This window comes from Poecile atricapillus, chromosome 25 (assembly GCF_030490865.1).
Source record: "Poecile atricapillus isolate bPoeAtr1 chromosome 25, bPoeAtr1.hap1, whole genome shotgun sequence".
In the NCBI taxonomy this organism is placed as follows: domain Eukaryota; kingdom Metazoa; phylum Chordata; class Aves; order Passeriformes; family Paridae; genus Poecile; species Poecile atricapillus.
In genome coordinates, this window is record NC_081273.1 from 7094000 (window position 1) to 7112967 (window position 18968).

An 18968-nucleotide genomic window follows, 5' to 3' on the forward strand; every position below is an offset into this window, starting at 1 on the left:
GTGGGATTTTGGACTGGTGAAGAAGGAGGTGGTGTTAATTCTCGTGAGCACTGCTGGATTACAACCACTCCTCCTACTCCTTAGATCCCGACTTGTTGGGTACCTGCTGCCTCGAGGATGTCGCTATCCTCCCCCGCCGTGAGGGCCTTTGTATGCACCTGCATGTGCTCATCGGCCTCTGGACACGCTCTCTCCTGAAAGCGAGAGGATGCAGGGCAGCAAAACCAGAAGGAAGCTGTAGGAAGCTCTCACGGTGCCTCACTCACAGGGAGAACACAGACTGAACAAGCCCTGTCCTGAAGGCCATGCTGCAAGGGCTGAGGGGTAAAGTGAGGAGTGCGGTACCCCTGGGCCCGGGAAACTTAGAGATCAGGAAATGTTCTCAGTCAGAACGAGAACTGGAGGGTGGAGCCTGTGCCTTTTGCTGCTGACGGTGGAAAAACAAGCACCTAGAGACAGCTGTAGATGTGAGGAGCTAGATAAAACCAGGAAGGTCCTTGTCCTTTTGCATGTATTTTGGAAAAATATTTGAAGAAAAATTTGTCTTCAAAGTAGTAACTGCTAACATTACATTCCTATTGTGTCTCGGTTTGTCAAAATCGCTAAGTAACGGCTGTCTAAAAAGCAATGCTAATTCCCAGCCTGTCACGATCGGTGGTTACGACTCCTACAGGCTGTGGCTCAGTCCCTTATTCTTATGTTTGTGTTGGCTCTGTTTTAATGGCTACATAGCGAAGGCCGTTCCGTTTCCAGGCGTTTTCTTGCGAAACAGTGTTCAAAGGGAAGGGCCGGGTCTGAGGGGGCGGGACGAGTGGCCAGCATTGCGAGCGCGGTCACGTGGATACAGCACGCTGGGTGGGACGTGACGCGTGGCGCACGTCGAACGTAGGTACGTACGTACGTGGTACGTGTGGACCGGGGCGGTGCCGCCCGCCGGGAGGGGGAGGGCGCACGGGAGGAAGGAGGAAGCCGCCATCTTGGAGCGTCGAGTCGCCATAACAAGGCACCGGGGGAGCGAGAGGATTTTGTACCTGGGCGAGGGGGAGCGCGGCTGGTGGCGGTGAGCACGGGCCAGGGCGGGCACGGCTCCGTGGGAGCAGGGCGAGGGGGCCGCTGCCGGCGTGCCGCCCCTCGCGGTCTACGGCGGGAGCTCGGGCCTGAGCGGGGCCTGGCGGCGCCGCGGGCGGGGCAGGGACGGCCGGCCCGGGCCTGGACGCACCGGGAGTGGGGGAGCTGGGGACCGCGGGGGGCGGGGCCGGGCGGCGCTCGCTCCCCGTCTGTCCGGACGGCAAGCGGTGGCCGCTCCATTGTTCGCGGGCGGGAGGTGTTGGTGTGGCGCAGCTGCGATCGGCGGGCGGCGCCGGGCCCACCGCTCGGCTTCGGGGCTCCGCAGTGCGGCCCGGGCTCACCGGGCACATTGAGCATCTCGAGAGCTCCCTTTTTGTGCCGGGCCCAGCCGACGGGAAGCAGAGGATCAGGAGCTGCTGCCCCGGCCTCTCGCCTGCGCCCGGAGAGCAGATATGCGACGGCGGCCTTTTTTTTTTTTTTAGTCCGTTGGTTTGCGAAATGGTGGCGTCTCTTTTATCGGAACGGGACGATTTCTTGAGTTCCGTGAGGATGTGCATTATTTTTAACCTCTGTTCTTCTAAAGGATAGTTAAGAGCGTGAGGACATAAGGGACTGAGAGGTTTCATTTCCTACACTATTGGAGAACTTTTCGGCGTTGGTAGTCGGGTCTCATTGGCGTCTCTGACTACCTTCGTAACTCGCCTGGTTTTTACGAAGTTAATGGCCAGGAGAAATAGCTCTTCGAAGATGCCTTGAAAGTTCACTAGCAGAAAATCCTAGTATCGCAGACTTTAACATTTTGCTGGAAGCTAGAATTGACACATTTGAAAACAGCTGGGAAGTCTGAATTCCTTTTTTAACTCTTTTGGAATGGTCTTCAGTGTGCCTTTTTATTCACTGAGAAAACACGCATTTTGTTGTGAATGCCGAGGTTAGGAAGCAGTAGTCTGTTGTTTTTTCCTTTGTGTTTTTCCAAGATGCAGATGCTTTGTGGTAAGAAAGCACAGGCAAGCCTACTTTTTGTTCCAAAAGATTTTGGACTAGGGACGTTTTTTCTCCCTGGTATCATCCTAAAGAGTCTTTAGCTCTGATCCATGCTTGCTCTATGTAAGGGGCAGACTTGTCTTTCCACAGTTTTGCAAACTTTCTGTTACATACAGAGTCAGTATTAAATCATGTGTGTGAAATGTTATCTTCCGAGCACCACATAAGTTGTTGCTGAGAGCAGGAAGGTAAGGTCACGAGCAGGAAGCTGAATAACCAGCAGCGTTACTGCCTCAATTCAAGCTCAGTCACTTGGACTCAAAGAGACAGCTGCTCTCAGTTCAGCGTAATGTTGCTGTTTCCTCACTGTTCTGAATAGCCTTAAATCAATACCCGGTTGAAAACTGGGAGTAAGCTGGTAGAGAGAGCATTTTGGGTTGGAGGAGTGTAAGCTGTTGGCTTAGATTTTTTACATAATTTGTATTTTCCATTCAAACTGAGCAGGGCAATCGGAGTAATGTGTAAGGGTTTGTCAGTTCTAACTGGAATGTCCACTTCATATTGTAGTCTGGCTTCCTGTCACAAGCTTAATGCATAACATTATTGTTCACATCTTAGGGCTGATTTTAGGGGTGGTTGGCTGCATCCTGGAGGTGAGGGAATTTGTGGGGGAATTGAAGAGCCATCAAAGCAGTTGATACACTATGGTTGCTTTTTGAGAAGGGGCGGGTAATGGAAGGTCGCTGGAAGTACAGCTGTTTGAGAGGTTTTCTTTGGTGGTTGAACGTATTAGGCAACACTTTATAGAAAGGCAGAAAAAGTTTGATGCATGTCTTTATAATTATCACTGAGGAAACAAAAAAACAATTACTGTTGTTGCACACTGCCTGGGAAGAAATTTTTCTTAAAATACAAAAAAAACCTGATGTGTTTTATGTAGACAAAAATCCCCATACTAATTGTTATTGTCTGCTTCTCTTTCAGATTGAAGCAAGTGAATTCTGATATAACTCAACTTCAATAGAGGGCTTTTTTTAAAAAAAAGTTGTTCCACAGTGCATCAGAGCAAGTTACTGCTTTACTTTTGAGTGACTTACAGGTGCTTGCCTGCATTGCAATAAAGGACTCATATATTGAGCAAGACTTATTTATCTCTTCATTTTGGAGAGTCTAATAAACTGTTATTACAGTTTCTGTACTGACTTTCAAAGTTTTGAAGTCTAAAAAGACATCTTTAAAGATAAAAGCATGAGCACGGCCAGAACAGAGAACCCTGTTATAATGGGTCTATCCAGTCAGAATGGGCAGTTGAGAGGCCCTGTAAAACCCAGCGGGGGCCCAGGAGGTGGAGGCACACAAACTCAGCAACAGATGAACCAGCTGAAAAATGCCAACACAATCAATAATGGCACTCAACAGCAAGCACAGAGTATGACCACCGCTATTAAGTAAGTGTTTGTATCGGCTCCCAGAAAAGGAGTATTTAGAAGTCGTGCATGGGAAGGCATTCTTGGATTGCCATTTGGAAAATATTGTCTGCTGTTGTTTTGTGACATGGGTGGTAAGAAGTGTCCTGTGATGTATGTTATGAAAGAAAGCTGTATTTCCATGGGCAAGCTTCTCTCCAACAGTGATTGTTGTGAAAATCCAACTTGATGCTGTGCTTTTCTGAATGTGAGCTACTGTCACAGGTAGCCCAGCTTTAGAATCCTGTGGTTTTTGTTTGCTGGAAGTGGTGCAAGAGGGAAGTATGAGAGTGGGAAAGAACTGAACTGACATTTAAGACTGAGGAGGAAATGCCACATGGTCTCAGTCTACTTGTGTATGCCTTTCCGTTTGTTGCACTTCTTTCTCATGGTGAGAAATGCTTTAAAGTCAGTTATCTTTTGTCATTGATCTGAAATAGTAGCACCTGATCTCCTCATTGTAATGCTCTGGCTTTAATTCATCAAAGCCTGATCTGAGAGGATACAGTCCCACTGTGATACCATGCTCCCATCCAGCTAGTTTTGGAATTTCTGAAAGGTGCAAAATACTTCGACGCTATGGTAATGTGTTGCTTTTCTTTTTTTTCTTCCATGGATCCTCCTCCCCCTGAACAGCATAGGCTTTTATTTTGTTAATTATTTGTGAAGCAAGTGCCAGCTCTCCTCATAGAAAGTGCGATGGAACACTCAGGTTCTTAAAATCTGCTTAACTTGCCCTGTTCCCACCCCACCTATTTTTTTTTTTTTTTTTAATGTACTACATGGCTGCTCTAATGAATGTAGTTAATTAAATTCATCAAAATTCACACAGAACTTCTTGGGGCTGGTGATGAGGACTTGCTCTGTGCTCTGCAGTGGCTTTCAGAGAGGATGGGTATCTAAATTTTACTGAGAGCAAACAACATTTGATCAACAAGTTGAATGATTGCTTACTTAGGTTTTTTTTCACCAGAAGCGTTTTCCACCTTTTCATGTTACTTGGGGATTAAGAACGGATGTTCCCTAGGCAAGAGAATTTTTAAGTCATGAAATATTCTTGTGTGGATTTATTATAGCCAGCTTCTGTTATGTGACTAAGTCAGTGCTCAGTTTTAAATCTGTTCTACTGTTTAGATTCAGCACCCTAAAAATGGGACTTGAATCATGACTGGATAAAGATTTCACAGATTTATTTGGCAGACGGCTGATTTTGTCTGTTTACAGTTTTCTGCCTGTTACATACTGCTTAGCTCAGAGAAGACTTGAGCTCATATATGTAGGTGCTTTTAGCTTTGAGGAGGTGAAAATATTGCACGTTCATTGCTATATCTAAGAAAATAAAATGCAAAATCTAAATATTAATTATTTAAAAATGTTTTTATTTTGCTATAGACCTGGTGATGACTGGAAGAAGACTTTAAAACTCCCTCCTAAGGATTTGAGAATCAAAACTTCGGTAAGGATGGTTGAATTGTAGGAATAAGTATTAAATAAAACTTGTGGGAGAGCTTGCAGTGGTAAAATACTTGTTCTGAGTGAACGCTAAAAAGTAGTTCAGCTCCTGCTGCTTTAAATGAAGAATTAATTTGTTCTCAAGTGCTTGTGAGTGATGGTTCTCTTAGAAAACTCAAGAATGGAGTTCACTGTGGGTTTTTTACTTTATTAGTATTATAGCATGACACAAGCAGTATCTGCGTCATGCGAGGCAGAGGGGAAGGTGTCCCTGTGTACACTCAGGAGCTGTGTTTGGCTCTGAGAAAGCAAATGTTTCCTTTGCCACTGTAGGATGTTGCATGAGTTAATGGGAACTCCCGTATAGTAAATTGTGCTCTTCCTGTACAGGCAATTTCAAATCAATCTACAGCTGCAGGTTATATGACCTGATCTTATGGATGTGCTTATTTTTTTGATTATTTAGGACGTGACCTCCACAAAAGGAAATGAGTTTGAAGATTACTGTTTGAAACGGGAGTTGCTGATGGGAATTTTTGAAATGGGCTGGGAAAAACCATCTCCTATTCAGGTTGTTTGCAAACAGACTACTTAGATGCTGCTTTTAACTTCTGTAAATGTATTGACATTGTTACGTCTAAATGTCCAGTACTTGTGCCATCATTGGGAAAAACTGAAGCTGTGAATGAAAGATCTTGGGAAAAGCAAGAATTTCTAATCCCCGACTACATCACTAAGTAATTCCTTCAGTGATTTAGTGATGGGACTGCCTTACACTTTTGGAGAAGTTAACTTGGATTTTCCTTTAAGTGCTGGAGGTGTTAATTTGTTAATTCTCTGTTCAGTAACAGCTTTCACATAAGTAGTCCCAGGGGTTCTATACATTTTCCAAAACTGAGTTACCATTGGCTGTGTACCTTCAGTTGTTAAAAATGTAATTATGAGTTTATCACAGTGTTGGCTCTTTTTATTGTAGTCTTGTGGAAGAAGAGTTATGAAGATTGTGGGAGAGAGATTTATATCTTAGCAAGTTTACTTTTCTGTATGTCCATGTTAATTTTACTTCTAAGGCTTGTAGGATGGAAGGTTGAACTCTCTTTTAGTTGGTCTTTCAAGGTTTATCACTGACACAGCTCTGCCACCTTGTCTCTTTAAGGCATGCAAAAACTATGGCTTGCTTTGTTTATAAACAGATTCTCATGATGCTGCCTTTCTAAAAGGCTGAGATTTCTTTAGATGTTGCTGGAAAAGGTAGTAAAACGAAAAATACATAGGGCCTGTGTTTGGATGGCTGAAGATTTTATGAGAAGCATATTACAGGAATATAGATGTCAGAATCACATGGGCTGAGGTGGTTTTGATGTTCAGATGTAGGTAGGAATCTTCTTCCGTAGGAGGAGTTTGCTAGTGACTGTCATTGTCTCTTCACTTTTTTTTTCCCCCCATAAGTTTTCACTTTTTTCCTATGTTTTAGTATGGGTTTATCTGTGGTACCTGATCCCTTTCTTATGATCAGGCAAGATAAGAACTTCTAAGTGGGATGTATTGGGGAACTCTTTACTGGTGGGTTTAACTTCTTCCTGTTGTGAGTCTGTCATGCTTGTAGTTGCAGGATAGTAATAATAATAATGGTCATGAAACAGTCAGATTTCATGTGATGCTGTTAGTGAGGGGAATTAAATTTGGTCAGCCTCTTCAGTGAAGCATGGGTTATGATTAATTGCTCATGCACTTTCTGTCCTTGCATTTCAGGAGGAGAGCATCCCCATTGCTTTATCTGGTAGGGATATCTTGGCTAGAGCAAAAAATGGAACAGGCAAGAGTGGAGCCTACCTCATTCCTTTACTTGAACGGCTAGACTTAAAGAAGGACAATATACAAGGTCAGTTGAGGTGGATCTCACTTAGCTGCAGCCAGGTAATGGTGTCAGTCACTGCATGAGAGACTTGAATCTAAAACTGGTTAATGAAATTCAGCAGTGTAGAATATCTGCTTTTACTTCCAGAGAAGGTTAATGGGGTGTGATGGAGGGGAGGTGTAATTTGCAAGATCCCACAGTTGCTTTCAAAAGGTCTAAATAGAAGAAGGCTTGTAGACTTTTCTGTCTTGCCCTGGAAAGTGGGTGTGGAATAATAAGCAAGCATGCTGGCTGGGATACTTGTGCAATGGGAGCATCAAGAGCTGGAGAACCCCTGCATGGAATTTGCCTTGTCAAAAGCATTTCCTAGGTCTTGTTCAAGATACCCATAGTGGAATTCCTAAACTATGCTTTTCATTATTTTACTTAGTAAAGTTTCTGTCTCCTCTGAGGATGAGTATTTAAGATACAGGTTGTTACAAGTAATTCACAGTGATGTTTTTAACTTCTAGCAATGGTGATTGTTCCCACTCGTGAACTAGCCCTGCAGGTCAGTCAAATCTGTATCCAAGTCAGCAAACACATGGGAGGTGCCAAAGTGATGGCAACTACAGGAGGAACCAATTTGCGAGATGACATAATGAGACTTGATGATACAGGTCAGAGCACTTTAGCTACACTAAGGTTGCTGTTTCTTTGTTGCTTTTACAATGTGATAATGGAATTTCTACTTGTTACTGTTTACCTGTTACAGAACAGACTACAATGTCTTGTTTGCTGTTCCTATACTCTTGTCATTCTTCCAAAGTGTTCATATGAAACATGGCCATGAATGCTGGAAGGAAACACAGTTTTACATTGTGGGTTTTTTTTGTTTTTCTCTCTTTTTTTTTTTTTTTTTTTTTTTTTTTTTTTTTCTCTTCTAACTGTACAGTGCATGTGGTGATAGCTACCCCTGGGAGAATTCTCGATCTCATCAAGAAAGGAGTAGCAAAAGTTGAGCATGTCCAGATGATAGTATTGGATGAGGCAAGTTGCTTATGTTAAATGTTCTGGGATTTTAACACCAAGTTAAAGGAATGATATGTCTCAGTGAGTGTCCTGGTGCACAGCAGAGATTCAAACTTGCTTAGAAACATTGTAAGAGCTCCTCTGTTTTCCTCCATGAAACTATTTTGAGAGTAGGAATTTTTTGCATGTAAATCTTTTAAGAAAACAGCCTAAGATTTACCTTTCCTGTCTTTGCTGATGCAGAATAATAGAATAACAGTATATTCTGCAACAAAGGAATGAATTTTATTTGGTTTCTGTTTATAATGAGTCAGCTGTTCTTACCACGTAATTGTATATAAAATTGATTTATGAACGTCCACTAGTGCACAAGCTTCTGAGTGAGAGGGAATATAGTTGTGTGAAAGCTCTTGGATGACTGTGGTAGAAACCCTGGTAACTGTTTTTTTTTCCTTCCCCCAAATGTATAGCTACCAAAAGAGTAAAATCTTATGCCATTATTTTAACTTGTTGTTTATTACTTCCGTTGTTACAGGCAGATAAGTTGCTATCTCAAGATTTTGTTCAAATAATGGAAGACATTATTCTCACGCTACCTAAAAACAGACAGATTTTGCTCTACTCAGCCACTTTTCCTTTGAGTGTGCAGAAGTTCATGGTGAGTGGAGATGCGTCCATGTAGTTATGGTGATGGTGATGACGTGGCGCAGAAAGGATGTGAATGAGTGGTGCATAGCTGTTAGTGCTTGGTTTTTTAAATACATCTAAATTTCACAAGTTTAATCTAAATCAGCCTAAGTCTAGGGCAGAAGTTTGAAAGCAGTTTTTGACCTGCAGTTACATTAATGGGAAGCTAGGTATGTGCAGTTTTTTGTCTGTAAGGTGCTGTTTTCCACTTTGTGTATTACTTACATCATCTATGTGGATTTGCTTCTGGAGGGTGCTGCTGTTTGGCCTGCTCAGTCACCTTGGATTTATAAGTAATCATTTGCCAAAATTTACCCACCCTGTTTTCAGCATAGCATGAAGAGTGAGTGGCTAAGTAGTGCATCCTTGCCTTGGAGGAAGTTAAGTGTGGTGTATAGTGGGAACTACTTACATTGTTTTGCACATAGATCTGCCTGCTTTATCAATATCGTTATTTTTCAGAATTCCCATTTGCAGAAACCCTACGAGATTAATCTGATGGAGGAGCTGACCTTGAAGGGAGTTACTCAGTACTATGCCTATGTCACTGAGCGTCAGAAAGTGCACTGCCTCAATACACTCTTTTCCAGGGTAAGGAGTAGGGCTGTTTCAGGAACATACCAGAAGCTTTTTCCCTCTTGGAACCAAGAATAAGACTGAGTGTTTCAAAGGGAGCCTAATGAAAATTTTTCATTGTCAAAATGTGCTATATATCTGAGGTTAAAAATGCATGCTTCTTGCCCAGCATCTCTGTGTTATAGAACTTTCTTTATTATTTTCCTTCCTATACAAAAGTATATCTGATGTAAATTACCAGCAGCCTGCCTGCTGTGCTTTCTTTCTGGAAGGGATTTAGACATCTAAAATCTGGGATCCTCTGTTAGTAAAATGCTGCATTTATTAAGAACACTTTTTATACATTCAGCTCCAGATTAACCAGTCGATCATTTTCTGCAACTCCTCTCAACGGGTTGAATTGCTAGCCAAAAAGATCTCCCAGCTGGGCTATTCCTGCTTCTATATCCATGCTAAAATGAGGCAGGTGAGTATGAAGTATGTTCCACCCCACCCCAGGCTTTACTGAATAGCTGAATTAAGTCTCATGCTTTAAGTTTGCATGTTCTTCATAACCTGAGATACGTATTGCTTTGCTATAGGTTTAGTTTTAGATCCCCACTGCCAACCTTCCCCTATCCCAGCCATCTTTCCAGACTGTTCAGTGTATAAGGCTAGTTGGTACTTGACTACTTCAGGTCAGGTTAATTAGTCCCAGTGTAAGCACAAACTGCAGCCAAAAGGCACAGTTCTTAGGGCTGCTACCTTGCTTGACAGCGTGGGGAGCCAGGGTAGAGCATACACTGTAACTAACTCAGATGAAAATGGGCCTGAATTAAATGACAAAAACCCCAATATGTAGCCCATTTAGTGCCCTGTGTGGCTTTGCAAACAGTAATCTTACACTGTGACTGCAGGGAAATCTGGGAAGTTGAGGAGGTGGGTTGGATCAAACCTTTTGGTGAAAGCTGTGGGTTGTGTATGGTTGTGGTGGACTTGTGGTCGTGGTGTAGCTAGTGAAAAATGCCATTGCAGCTTTTATGGTGCAGGAGGTTTCTGCTAATTGTACAGTAGCTCAAAGCTCCTCTAGCTTCACACTATTAAAACATGTCAGGAGGCTGAAGTGATGCATGTAGAACAGGAGTACTTTGAAACACTTTTTTAATTTTATATGTAAACTAGTCTAGCTTGTTGCTCACACAGCTGGCAGGCAATGCCAATGGTTGCTGGGCCAGATGCAGAGCAGTAATTAATTGAGCAGAAACAGAAATGGTGGTGTTACTGAGAAACAAGAGATATAGAAGCGTATTCCTTGATGTCTGATTTTTGTATGCTTTTGATCAGTCAGTAGATGATCTTTTGGTAAAGTGCAGCTATATTTTTGCAGAATGCTTCAGCTTGTTCACTCCCTCTCTAAATTTCACTTAACAGTGATATTACTTAATCTTTGTGTGGCCCAAAATGAGGTGTTTGTGAGAGGAGAGCCTTCACAGAAAATTGACTCATCACACCCCTCATTCTGAATCGATAGTGAAAAATGCTTCATACAGGAAAAGGAAGTTACTGCCAGCTTCAGTTTTTAATGGATATGTGAAATTTGTCAAGGGCGGGGCTGGAGTAAGACAACAGTCAAAATATCAGTTTAACTTCCTTGATGTGATTTCATGTAACTACCTTTAGATAGTACTTTTCTGAGATGGTTTTGATGCCACCATAGGATGTTTTAAAATGCAGTCAGTTAATTGTCTTTGTTGAGAAGTGGGATCGAGACCCTCTAGAATTAGTTCTTTAGAATATATGGTAAGGAGTGCTAAAAAGTATGTACCGGCATCTTGTTTCAACTCAGCTGTTCTCTAATGAGGAGGAGAAATTTACAGGATTGAAGTTGAGTGTTACCTGAATACACCTGACAGTAACAGCTGGTTGGTTTGTGGGTTTTGGTTTTTTGTTTCTCTTTGTTTATATGTATGTATTTCCAGGAGCATCGCAATCGTGTATTCCATGATTTCCGAAATGGCTTGTGCCGCAATCTTGTTTGCACTGGTAAGAGGTCCTAAACGTTTTTCTGTTTCTAAAGTTTGTGATAGAAAGTGCATTATCCCAGGTATTGTACATCTGTTAGCTGTAATAAACCGAAACAGGATGTTTTGGTAAGATGTCTTTGTCAAGCCTGCGTGTGGCAGGGTGCAGCACACCTTTAGGCACGTGGAGTTTCGTCTTTTGTGAAAATGCAGCTTGCCAACAAATCATTTTACTGCACTAGTGTTTTCTGTTTATTTTCACACGTGAAGGTTCCCTGATTTGTTGGGTTGTAAACTTTGATATAGCAGTAGAGCTGTGGCTATTATCATGTGAAGTTTTGCTGAATTCGCTTTTTCTGAATACTTCTGTTGTTTTGACTGGCCTGTGTATGATCTGAGTTCTTTGTTGTACGGCCTGTTTAGGCAGTACCGGGCAGTGTCTGCTATCACTACATATGTCTGGGCCATCTTAACAAAAATTGCTAGAATCAGAATAGAAGTAGTTGAGGTGGTGGAATGTAGTTCAGATCTCAAGTCTGTTGTGACACTGGCAATGCGCAATTCTGTGTGAAGAAACGTGTAAGTAGAACGGCTCCAAAATAGTGTAACATGGAAAAAACTAGCTTTGTGGGTTTTTTTATGTGTAGATGTGCAAATCTGGTGGTTTTGGTTGTTTGTCTTACATTATTCTTGTTTATAATGTATACAGAGCAAGAGGAAGCTGTAACAGGATTGTATGTAAATTGTCTTTAATACAAGGAAAGCTTATGTCTGGAAACAAGCGCAAAGCAATGTTAAGCACTGTTGCTCTTTACACAGTAAACACTGTCAGTGTTTGAGCTCATTGAAATTAATTTTCTTTGTGATCTGGTTTGTCTTTCAGATCTGTTTACCCGAGGTATTGATATCCAGGCTGTGAATGTGGTGATAAACTTTGATTTCCCAAAGCTGGCAGAAACTTATCTCCATCGAATTGGCAGATCAGGTGAGAGGAAAAACCTGTTTTAGGTGCAACGTTGCTGATGGTTTTTTAGCCTTGAACTGGCTTTTGGGTTTTTTTTATTACAGTTCTTGAGAATAACCTTAGGTAGCTTTGATTCTTCTGACAAATTTATTTTTGGGTATCATTTCATATGGCTAGCCTCACTGAGAAGATTATCTATATAAAGGGCTGTTACCTTGAAACTGGCCTGAAAATCTAATTTAAAAAGAAAAAAAGGCATATCTTGCTTCTATCTCAGGAGACTTACTATTGCCCCTGTTTGCAGTTTGGGAAAATTCTCAGCTTCAGAGTGTCTCAAGCCTAGAGATTTGTGCTTTCTTCTGTATGTGTTTTGAGGTACATTTCTACTGTCTGGGAATCAGCAAAATATGCCCTGAGGAAAGGCAATAAACAAAGGAACTCAGTGTAGTTGAACTTTGTAGTTCAGGTTTGTTCAAGAACTCTCAAAGACTTTTTGCTGGTAATTATCCTGTAGCTTTGGTCAGAGCATTTTGAATCTCCTGAGTTTTCTTACTCCTACAGTACTACAAAACTTCTTTCCAAAAACTGATGTGAAAAGTGTAGAGATCTGTGGCTGGATTTGTTTTTCACATCACAGAATGATACTAACTTCACCTTCTGCAGACTTCTTTTCTGTCAGTCCCTATGTTAACTCAGTCCAGTTCAGGTGTGTGTTTTTGTTTTTTTATCAAGGTCGCTTTGGTCATCTTGGCCTGGCCATCAACTTGATCACCTATGATGATCGATTCAACCTGAAAAGTATTGAGGAGCAGTTGGGAACTGAAATTAAACCCATACCAAGCAACATTGACAAGAGCTTGTATGTGGCAGAATACCACAGTGAACCTGTAGAAGATGAGAAACAGTAAACATGTAGGTGCCTTGGTGAACAGTGGTGTGTTGAATGACAGGAATATTGTCGATGTTACCTCAGGGAAAGAGGAAAGCTGATGTGATGAAAAAACTCTGAAAACAAGGGTTTGAAATAGAATGGATGGAATGCAATGGATGTGCTGAAGGTGGGAGGGGAGGGATAAGTATTTTTGTATTTTTTAGTTGTTTTAATTGAAATGCTGACCATATGCTAAGGAGGCCAAAAATGGGGAAAAGGGAGTGGGGAATGGTGTTGGGAGAGGCCAGGATGGACTACTAGTAGCCTAATGAATTCTGTCTGTATTGCTAAGCTGAAATGAGAAATTGGTGAGGGGCATAGAGGAAAGTAGTCCTCCAAAAGGTGAGGAGATAAAATGGACAGTGGTGAGAACAGCATCAGAAGAAGAGTAAGCACATCACCAGCCAGAAGGACCAGGTTCAAACAAAATGTGCCACCTCTTTTGTATCCTTTGGTGCATAGAATTCTTGGAAGTGAACAAAATAGGGACTGAAGCTGTAATTCATCTTTGTTGCCACTTGAGGTCTACGTAGTTTCAAAAGAAAATGAGGTTTCAGTGTTGGAGACTAATCTAAGTGCTCCCTTTCTGATCATTGTCTCAGGAAAAGCTGCTGAGTTAAGTTCTTTTATAGGAAGATGAGTTGCCCTCAAGCTAAATGGCTGCAGGATGACGATCTGATTTCAATTAAGATGTTGTCATGCAAGATCCATCACTGCAGTTTGGGCTAAAAATCATTTTTATGTGTACTCTTCTCAGAGGTCAGGAGTTAGAAAGACAATACTAGTGAAGCTGCTGAAATTCTTTTCAGATGACCAAAAATAAAGAAGTGGCTGTAGAGGCAGACTGCTTGATAGCTTTCTAATGAACCTATGATTCCTTCTTTGAAATCATCTAAGGATAGCCCTGGATATCCTATATAGCCACACCAAGCTGGCTTGAAAGCTTCTGCTTTAATGGTTGAACCGTCTCAGTGTTTATAAATGAATAGAATACAAAACAGGTAATGAATATGGAACAGGCTTTTGGGTGACATTCCTAAGGGGAATGCTGGGACCTTGCCAGAGAGCAGTTTGCTGCTTCCTAAAATGCAAGAAACCAGGAGGTAGTAATGTTCCATAGGTACGGAAGGGCCTTAGCAGCATCTCTTTCTACAAAGCTGAAATTGGGATTGAGCTGCTCAATATGTCCTTTGCCTTTTAAGAGCTGTTGCATAGTTATTGTATGGGATTCATCGCTTTGTGTTCTGGTTTCGTATGGAACTGATTTAACTGTGGATGTTGTGGTTGGTTGTTTTATTGCTTTTTTTCTGCTTTTTTTTCTTGGTTTTTTTTGGTTGGTGGGGGGGTGGGTTGGTTGGTTTTGGTGGTTTTTGGTTTTGGTAGTTTTGTTGTTGTTTTGTTTTATTTTTTTTTTAGGCTTTGATTACACATGCCAGAAGGTGAAGCCCTATGATCCAGATCTGTGACACATCGTTTCTTTGGGGATACCCTTCTCTTTGTGGGTTTTTCTTCATCTTTTCATTTTGGAACTATGAAGACTAAAGAGCTCAGCCTTTTTTTCTCTTTAAATTTGGCAGCAAGGACGAAAGAAGATAAAAGGAGGAATGTCTTTTTGTTTTTCCACTTGTTTGCACTGTGTGCTGATTGAACATTAGTTGCACTAACTGCTGATTTTAAATTTTGTTTTCTTTGGGCGGGAGGGACAGCAAGGGAAGAAGAGAAACCCTGAAAAGAGAAGAATCTTGATGAACACGAGCTTGTCTGCTATTTCAAATTCTTTAACCATTGACTGAGTGCATTTCAACTTCTCCCTGGTTACTCATCTGTTTTTTGAGCTAAAGAGCTTGTTACTTATTCGTGCAAAGTGCCTTATGCTATGAGACCATTCAGAATATCACCTTTCTGACACAGCCCAAGGAATCAACATATGTTTTTGGTTTCAGGTCAAAGTTCCCCTCTCTTCCCCTTCTCCTCCTTCCCATGTACTCAAGCCCAGGGCTGGGAGGTGAAATATATTGATTATTGGTAATACAACTTCTTTCTTCAACTTTTTTTTTTTTTTTTTTTTTTTTTTATTACTGATTTTTTTTTATTGGAGGAGTTGATATGCATCTGCAGTTCACCTAAAATGTAAATATCTGTATTTAAAATGAAACCAACATAAAATCTGGGCTGATTAGGTGCAGCATCATAGCTCCAGAAGGAAAGAGTAGCCTGTGATCCTTTGCAGGAGCCATAAGAAAAGCCCTGTGCTCTAGCAGAACACTAAAGACTGGTTTCCATGAGTCTTCATTAGTAGTTACAGCACTTGATAGGTAGACTTGTTTCAGAGCCATGGCCCTCTTTCTTCTGGTGCAGTGTGTCCCATAGAAAATCTGATGTGTATATTGTACAAACTTTGTAAATATGATTTTTTTTTTCTCTTTGGGTTCATATATAACTTTTTCTTTTAAGATGAAGGTTGCTGAGGTTAAAGGGATTAGACTGATTATGGGAGCAGCTAAAGATGAGAGGGGCTCAGTTTTCTGCAACACTAGACAATGAGAAGTGCTCTGACCTCTGTGAACTGCAGGCCACTGCAAGTGTCCCTTGTCAAGGTGGATTTGCTCTCGTGCTAGCAACAGTCCTGTACTGCTCATATGGAAGAGATCGCTTGTGGGGCTCCAAGGCCTCCAAAAACGTAGCTCAGCCTTTTGGGAGATGCTCTTTGATTTTTCCCCTTAGAAACTTCAGGAACTTGACAAGCTCTGAAGGAGTCCATGACCTGTGTTCCACCATGGTGTAAGGGAAATCCAGTGGGTGTCGCTGAGCAGTATACATGTAAGGTGTGGATTTGGGTTTGAGAGACTGTAAAAAACCAATTTACATGCATAAACTGACAGTTCTGGAGCTTTGTGGAAGTGATTCACTTCCTGCAGCATTGCATTTTCTGACCAGAGTGGCCTCTGTGCAGAACTGTGAGCAGGTAAGGGCAAACCCCTTAATGTCAGAAGCTACAGGAAACTGCTTGCCATCTACTCTGGTTTGCCATGAGTTTCTGTCTGTCATTTTGCATTGTATATCGCTGAAAAGTGCTTTCTGGTCAAGTAGTGTTGCTTTAAATTGTGCCCCTCCCAACATGCTTGATGTTTGGCCTGATCTACAGGCAAAAGGAGTGAGACAAATCAAAAAATTACCCTTTTTAAAATCCCTTTTAGCCCATTAACCACCACTGTCAGGAGGCACCTGGGTGAATACAATCCCTTTTGCTCAGTCATTCATTGCATATACAGATGCTGCACTCACACCACGCTTGCTTACCTTTGAGGCAGGATTTAATTGTCTTAATTTCTCCCCATTTTGACCCTTTTTTTGAATTGGAGTAAAATAGTTTGGAATCACAAGATGGACTAGCCATCCCTTTTCTTGATGATCATAAATAGAACCCAGGTGCCTCCTGACAAAAACTTTACAAGACTGAAAGGTTTTTGTGTTCGGGATGTTTTTCTTCTTTTTGTCAGCAGTGACTCCATAATTGTAGCAAATGCTGCACTAGAGTACAAACTCAAGAGCTTGGTCTCTGTGAGCCACATAGCTTACATCTGACTGGCAGGTACTAAATGTAAACAATTTTGGGGTGCTTTTTGGGGGTGGGGTGGGGGTGGGAGCTTATGGGTGGTAACTTCGACCAAAAGTAAAATCTTGCTCCTGTACTGCAGCCAGCTTATGATTTTCCAGACAGAAGAGGGATCATTTTAATGCAACAAAGACATGAAAATGTAAATAAATTTTGTATCTCACCAGGGCATGCACATGTAACAAGAACAGGATAGCAATGTCAAGTCAGGTGTGTGTGCTCTGCTTGGATTTGTGGTAGGTTAGCCTGGTGCCATGCATTGATGGTCCCTCTTGAAGCACAGAACTTTCAAAAGTATTACTTTAAAATTGGCCTCTCATTGAGGATTGGCACTTACCTAAACTATCGGGGGGCACCATTTTTAGGTGGCTTCTTGTCAAGAAGGAAGCAGCCTATTTTTGGTGCTAGTAGGCTATCTCAAACAGATGTGATCTTGCAAATGGAAAGATGCTCCAGAAGACTAGGATAATCCTAGTTTTGTTTTTTGTTTTGTTTTTCTTTTTTTGTGTGTATGTGTGTGGGTTGTTTTTTTTTGTTTGTTTGTTTGGGACTTTTGTTTGTTTTTTATTATTTTGGTTTGGGGTTTTCTTGGTTGTTTCGTTGCGTACCCAAGAGTAAGGAGTGTATGTAAATCTTGGCTTCATGAGATTTCTTGTGAGCTCCAGTTTCTGCTGGTCGCCAGCCTTTACAGATGGATAAGTCAGAGCCTTCAGTGGTGAGCCCTAGGTCAAATACATCCTCTGACAAAGTTGATGAGAACGAGAACCTGATGTGTTCCGCATTTCTGTTTTGTTGGAAGTCTGAAAATGTCACTCTGTAAGTCTCTGAAATGGAGCTTCACGGCTGGGTGAGGTGGCTGTGAAGGGAGGTCATGTAATTTTCAGCCACTTGAGAGAACATGTAGACCAGTCTGGGTGTCCACTGTCAGGTGGGCACTGCAATGGCTGGAGGCCTTTTTCCAAAGGGAGGGGGGTGGGTTGGTCTCAAATACATATTTCAATTTCCAGAATGAGATGGGAGCATCTTTCCTTGCCCTCTGACTGTTTTTGTGGGTAAGAACAGGGAAGCTCAACATGAATTCATGTTGTGTATATGGTGGTATCAAATCATCTCATTCTGATATTCTGTTTTATTTTTATTTCGGATGGGGGGGTGGGGGGGTGTCTGCTCCAAGGATTTAAAAATGCTTCAAACACTTTTTTCTTTACAAATGACTGATGGGACGCAAGTCTGTGCAGATGGCCGTCTTGCCTCTAGTTTCTGTAAGAGGTAACAGAGCTGTCATGCCACATCTCTTCAGCTGCTGTTGTGGTGGTTCTTGCCCTGATGCTGAACTTTGTAGTGCTGCTGGGGCTGCTGGTCTTCCTGAGAACAAAGTGAATTTTGTTCACAGAGACTTCAGCAGTACAGCTACCCTGGTAAAGGTTGGGCAACTGTAGTCCCTGCAGGGAGTTTTCTGCTTGCTGTGATCTTCTGATCCATCTTTTTTGAATCACAGTTTATCTTTGTAATCAGCTAGGTCTCTGGACCAAAGAGCATGCATCTGAACTTCACAAGGAGGCTTTGGCAGATTATCCTGTAGGCTTTGCTCAGTTCATCATTGTGTTGCTAAAATGCCTCTGCGTGGAAGCATTATTAAATTCTGCTGTAGACAAGTTAGGGAGGAGTAAGGGACGGGGGGAGGGGGGCAGGGATGTGTTTATTAAGATACAGCCTTGCTGTATTTTAACCAGTAATTTTGGGGAAGGGGTGTCAGGAGAAGAAAATAGTCACTGTTCCCCTTATTGAACAAAACTGGAACTTTTATTTCAAGAAAAGAAATTATTTGCAATTCAAGTGGAGTGTCATAATCCAGTAGACCCTAGACAAGGGGTTGATATTCTAACTGTTAACCAGCAAACAATATGGTCTAGTCATTCAAAACAGTCAAGGGAGGGAGGGGAAAATTGGCTTTCTGTTAAATTGGCAACTGGCAAACTCTCCAGTGGAGCTAAGATTTTGTTGAGAATGTGTTTTCTCTGGCTTTGTATGTGTTGCAGCACTGACTTGTGAAGAGCTTCATGAGTTGTGAGTGCAAAAAAAGATGAATGGAAAAATCCTGATTTTGTTAATGAAACTCAATAAAAGCTCCCTGGAACTCCCATTTGTTCTGTTTTTTTCTTCTAACTGTGCTGAGTGAAAAGCATGCTGGTGTCCTTATAATGACTCATGGATTGCATTGGATGCAACAACCTTTGGAGAGAAGCCTGAAGAAAAGGAGGCACGTGACAAATGGAAAAGTGCTCTCCTATGTCCATGAGAGGCATCCTTTTTCTGCACAAACCTTCCATATGGTAGCTGTTTTTCCAGGGTCAA

The 18968-nt window shown here is 41.9% G+C and overlaps 1 protein-coding gene across 1 annotated transcript; it reads left to right on the top strand.

Annotated features, from left to right (window-relative positions):
• Window positions 1-907: 907 nt before the first annotated feature.
• DDX6 (DEAD-box helicase 6) lies at window positions 908-18756 on the top strand. Its single transcript, XM_058857270.1, has 14 exons — window positions 908-1060; window positions 3037-3500; window positions 4911-4974; window positions 5437-5541; window positions 6723-6852; window positions 7341-7487; window positions 7763-7861; window positions 8379-8497; window positions 8989-9117; window positions 9452-9568; window positions 11061-11124; window positions 11986-12087; window positions 12799-12978; window positions 14414-18756. Exons 2-13 carry the CDS (start codon window positions 3301-3303, stop codon window positions 12972-12974), a joined length of 1452 nt encoding a protein of 483 aa, XP_058713253.1. The 5' UTR covers window positions 908-1060; window positions 3037-3300; the 3' UTR covers window positions 12975-12978; window positions 14414-18756.
• The last annotated feature ends 212 nt before the right edge of the window (window positions 18757-18968 follow it).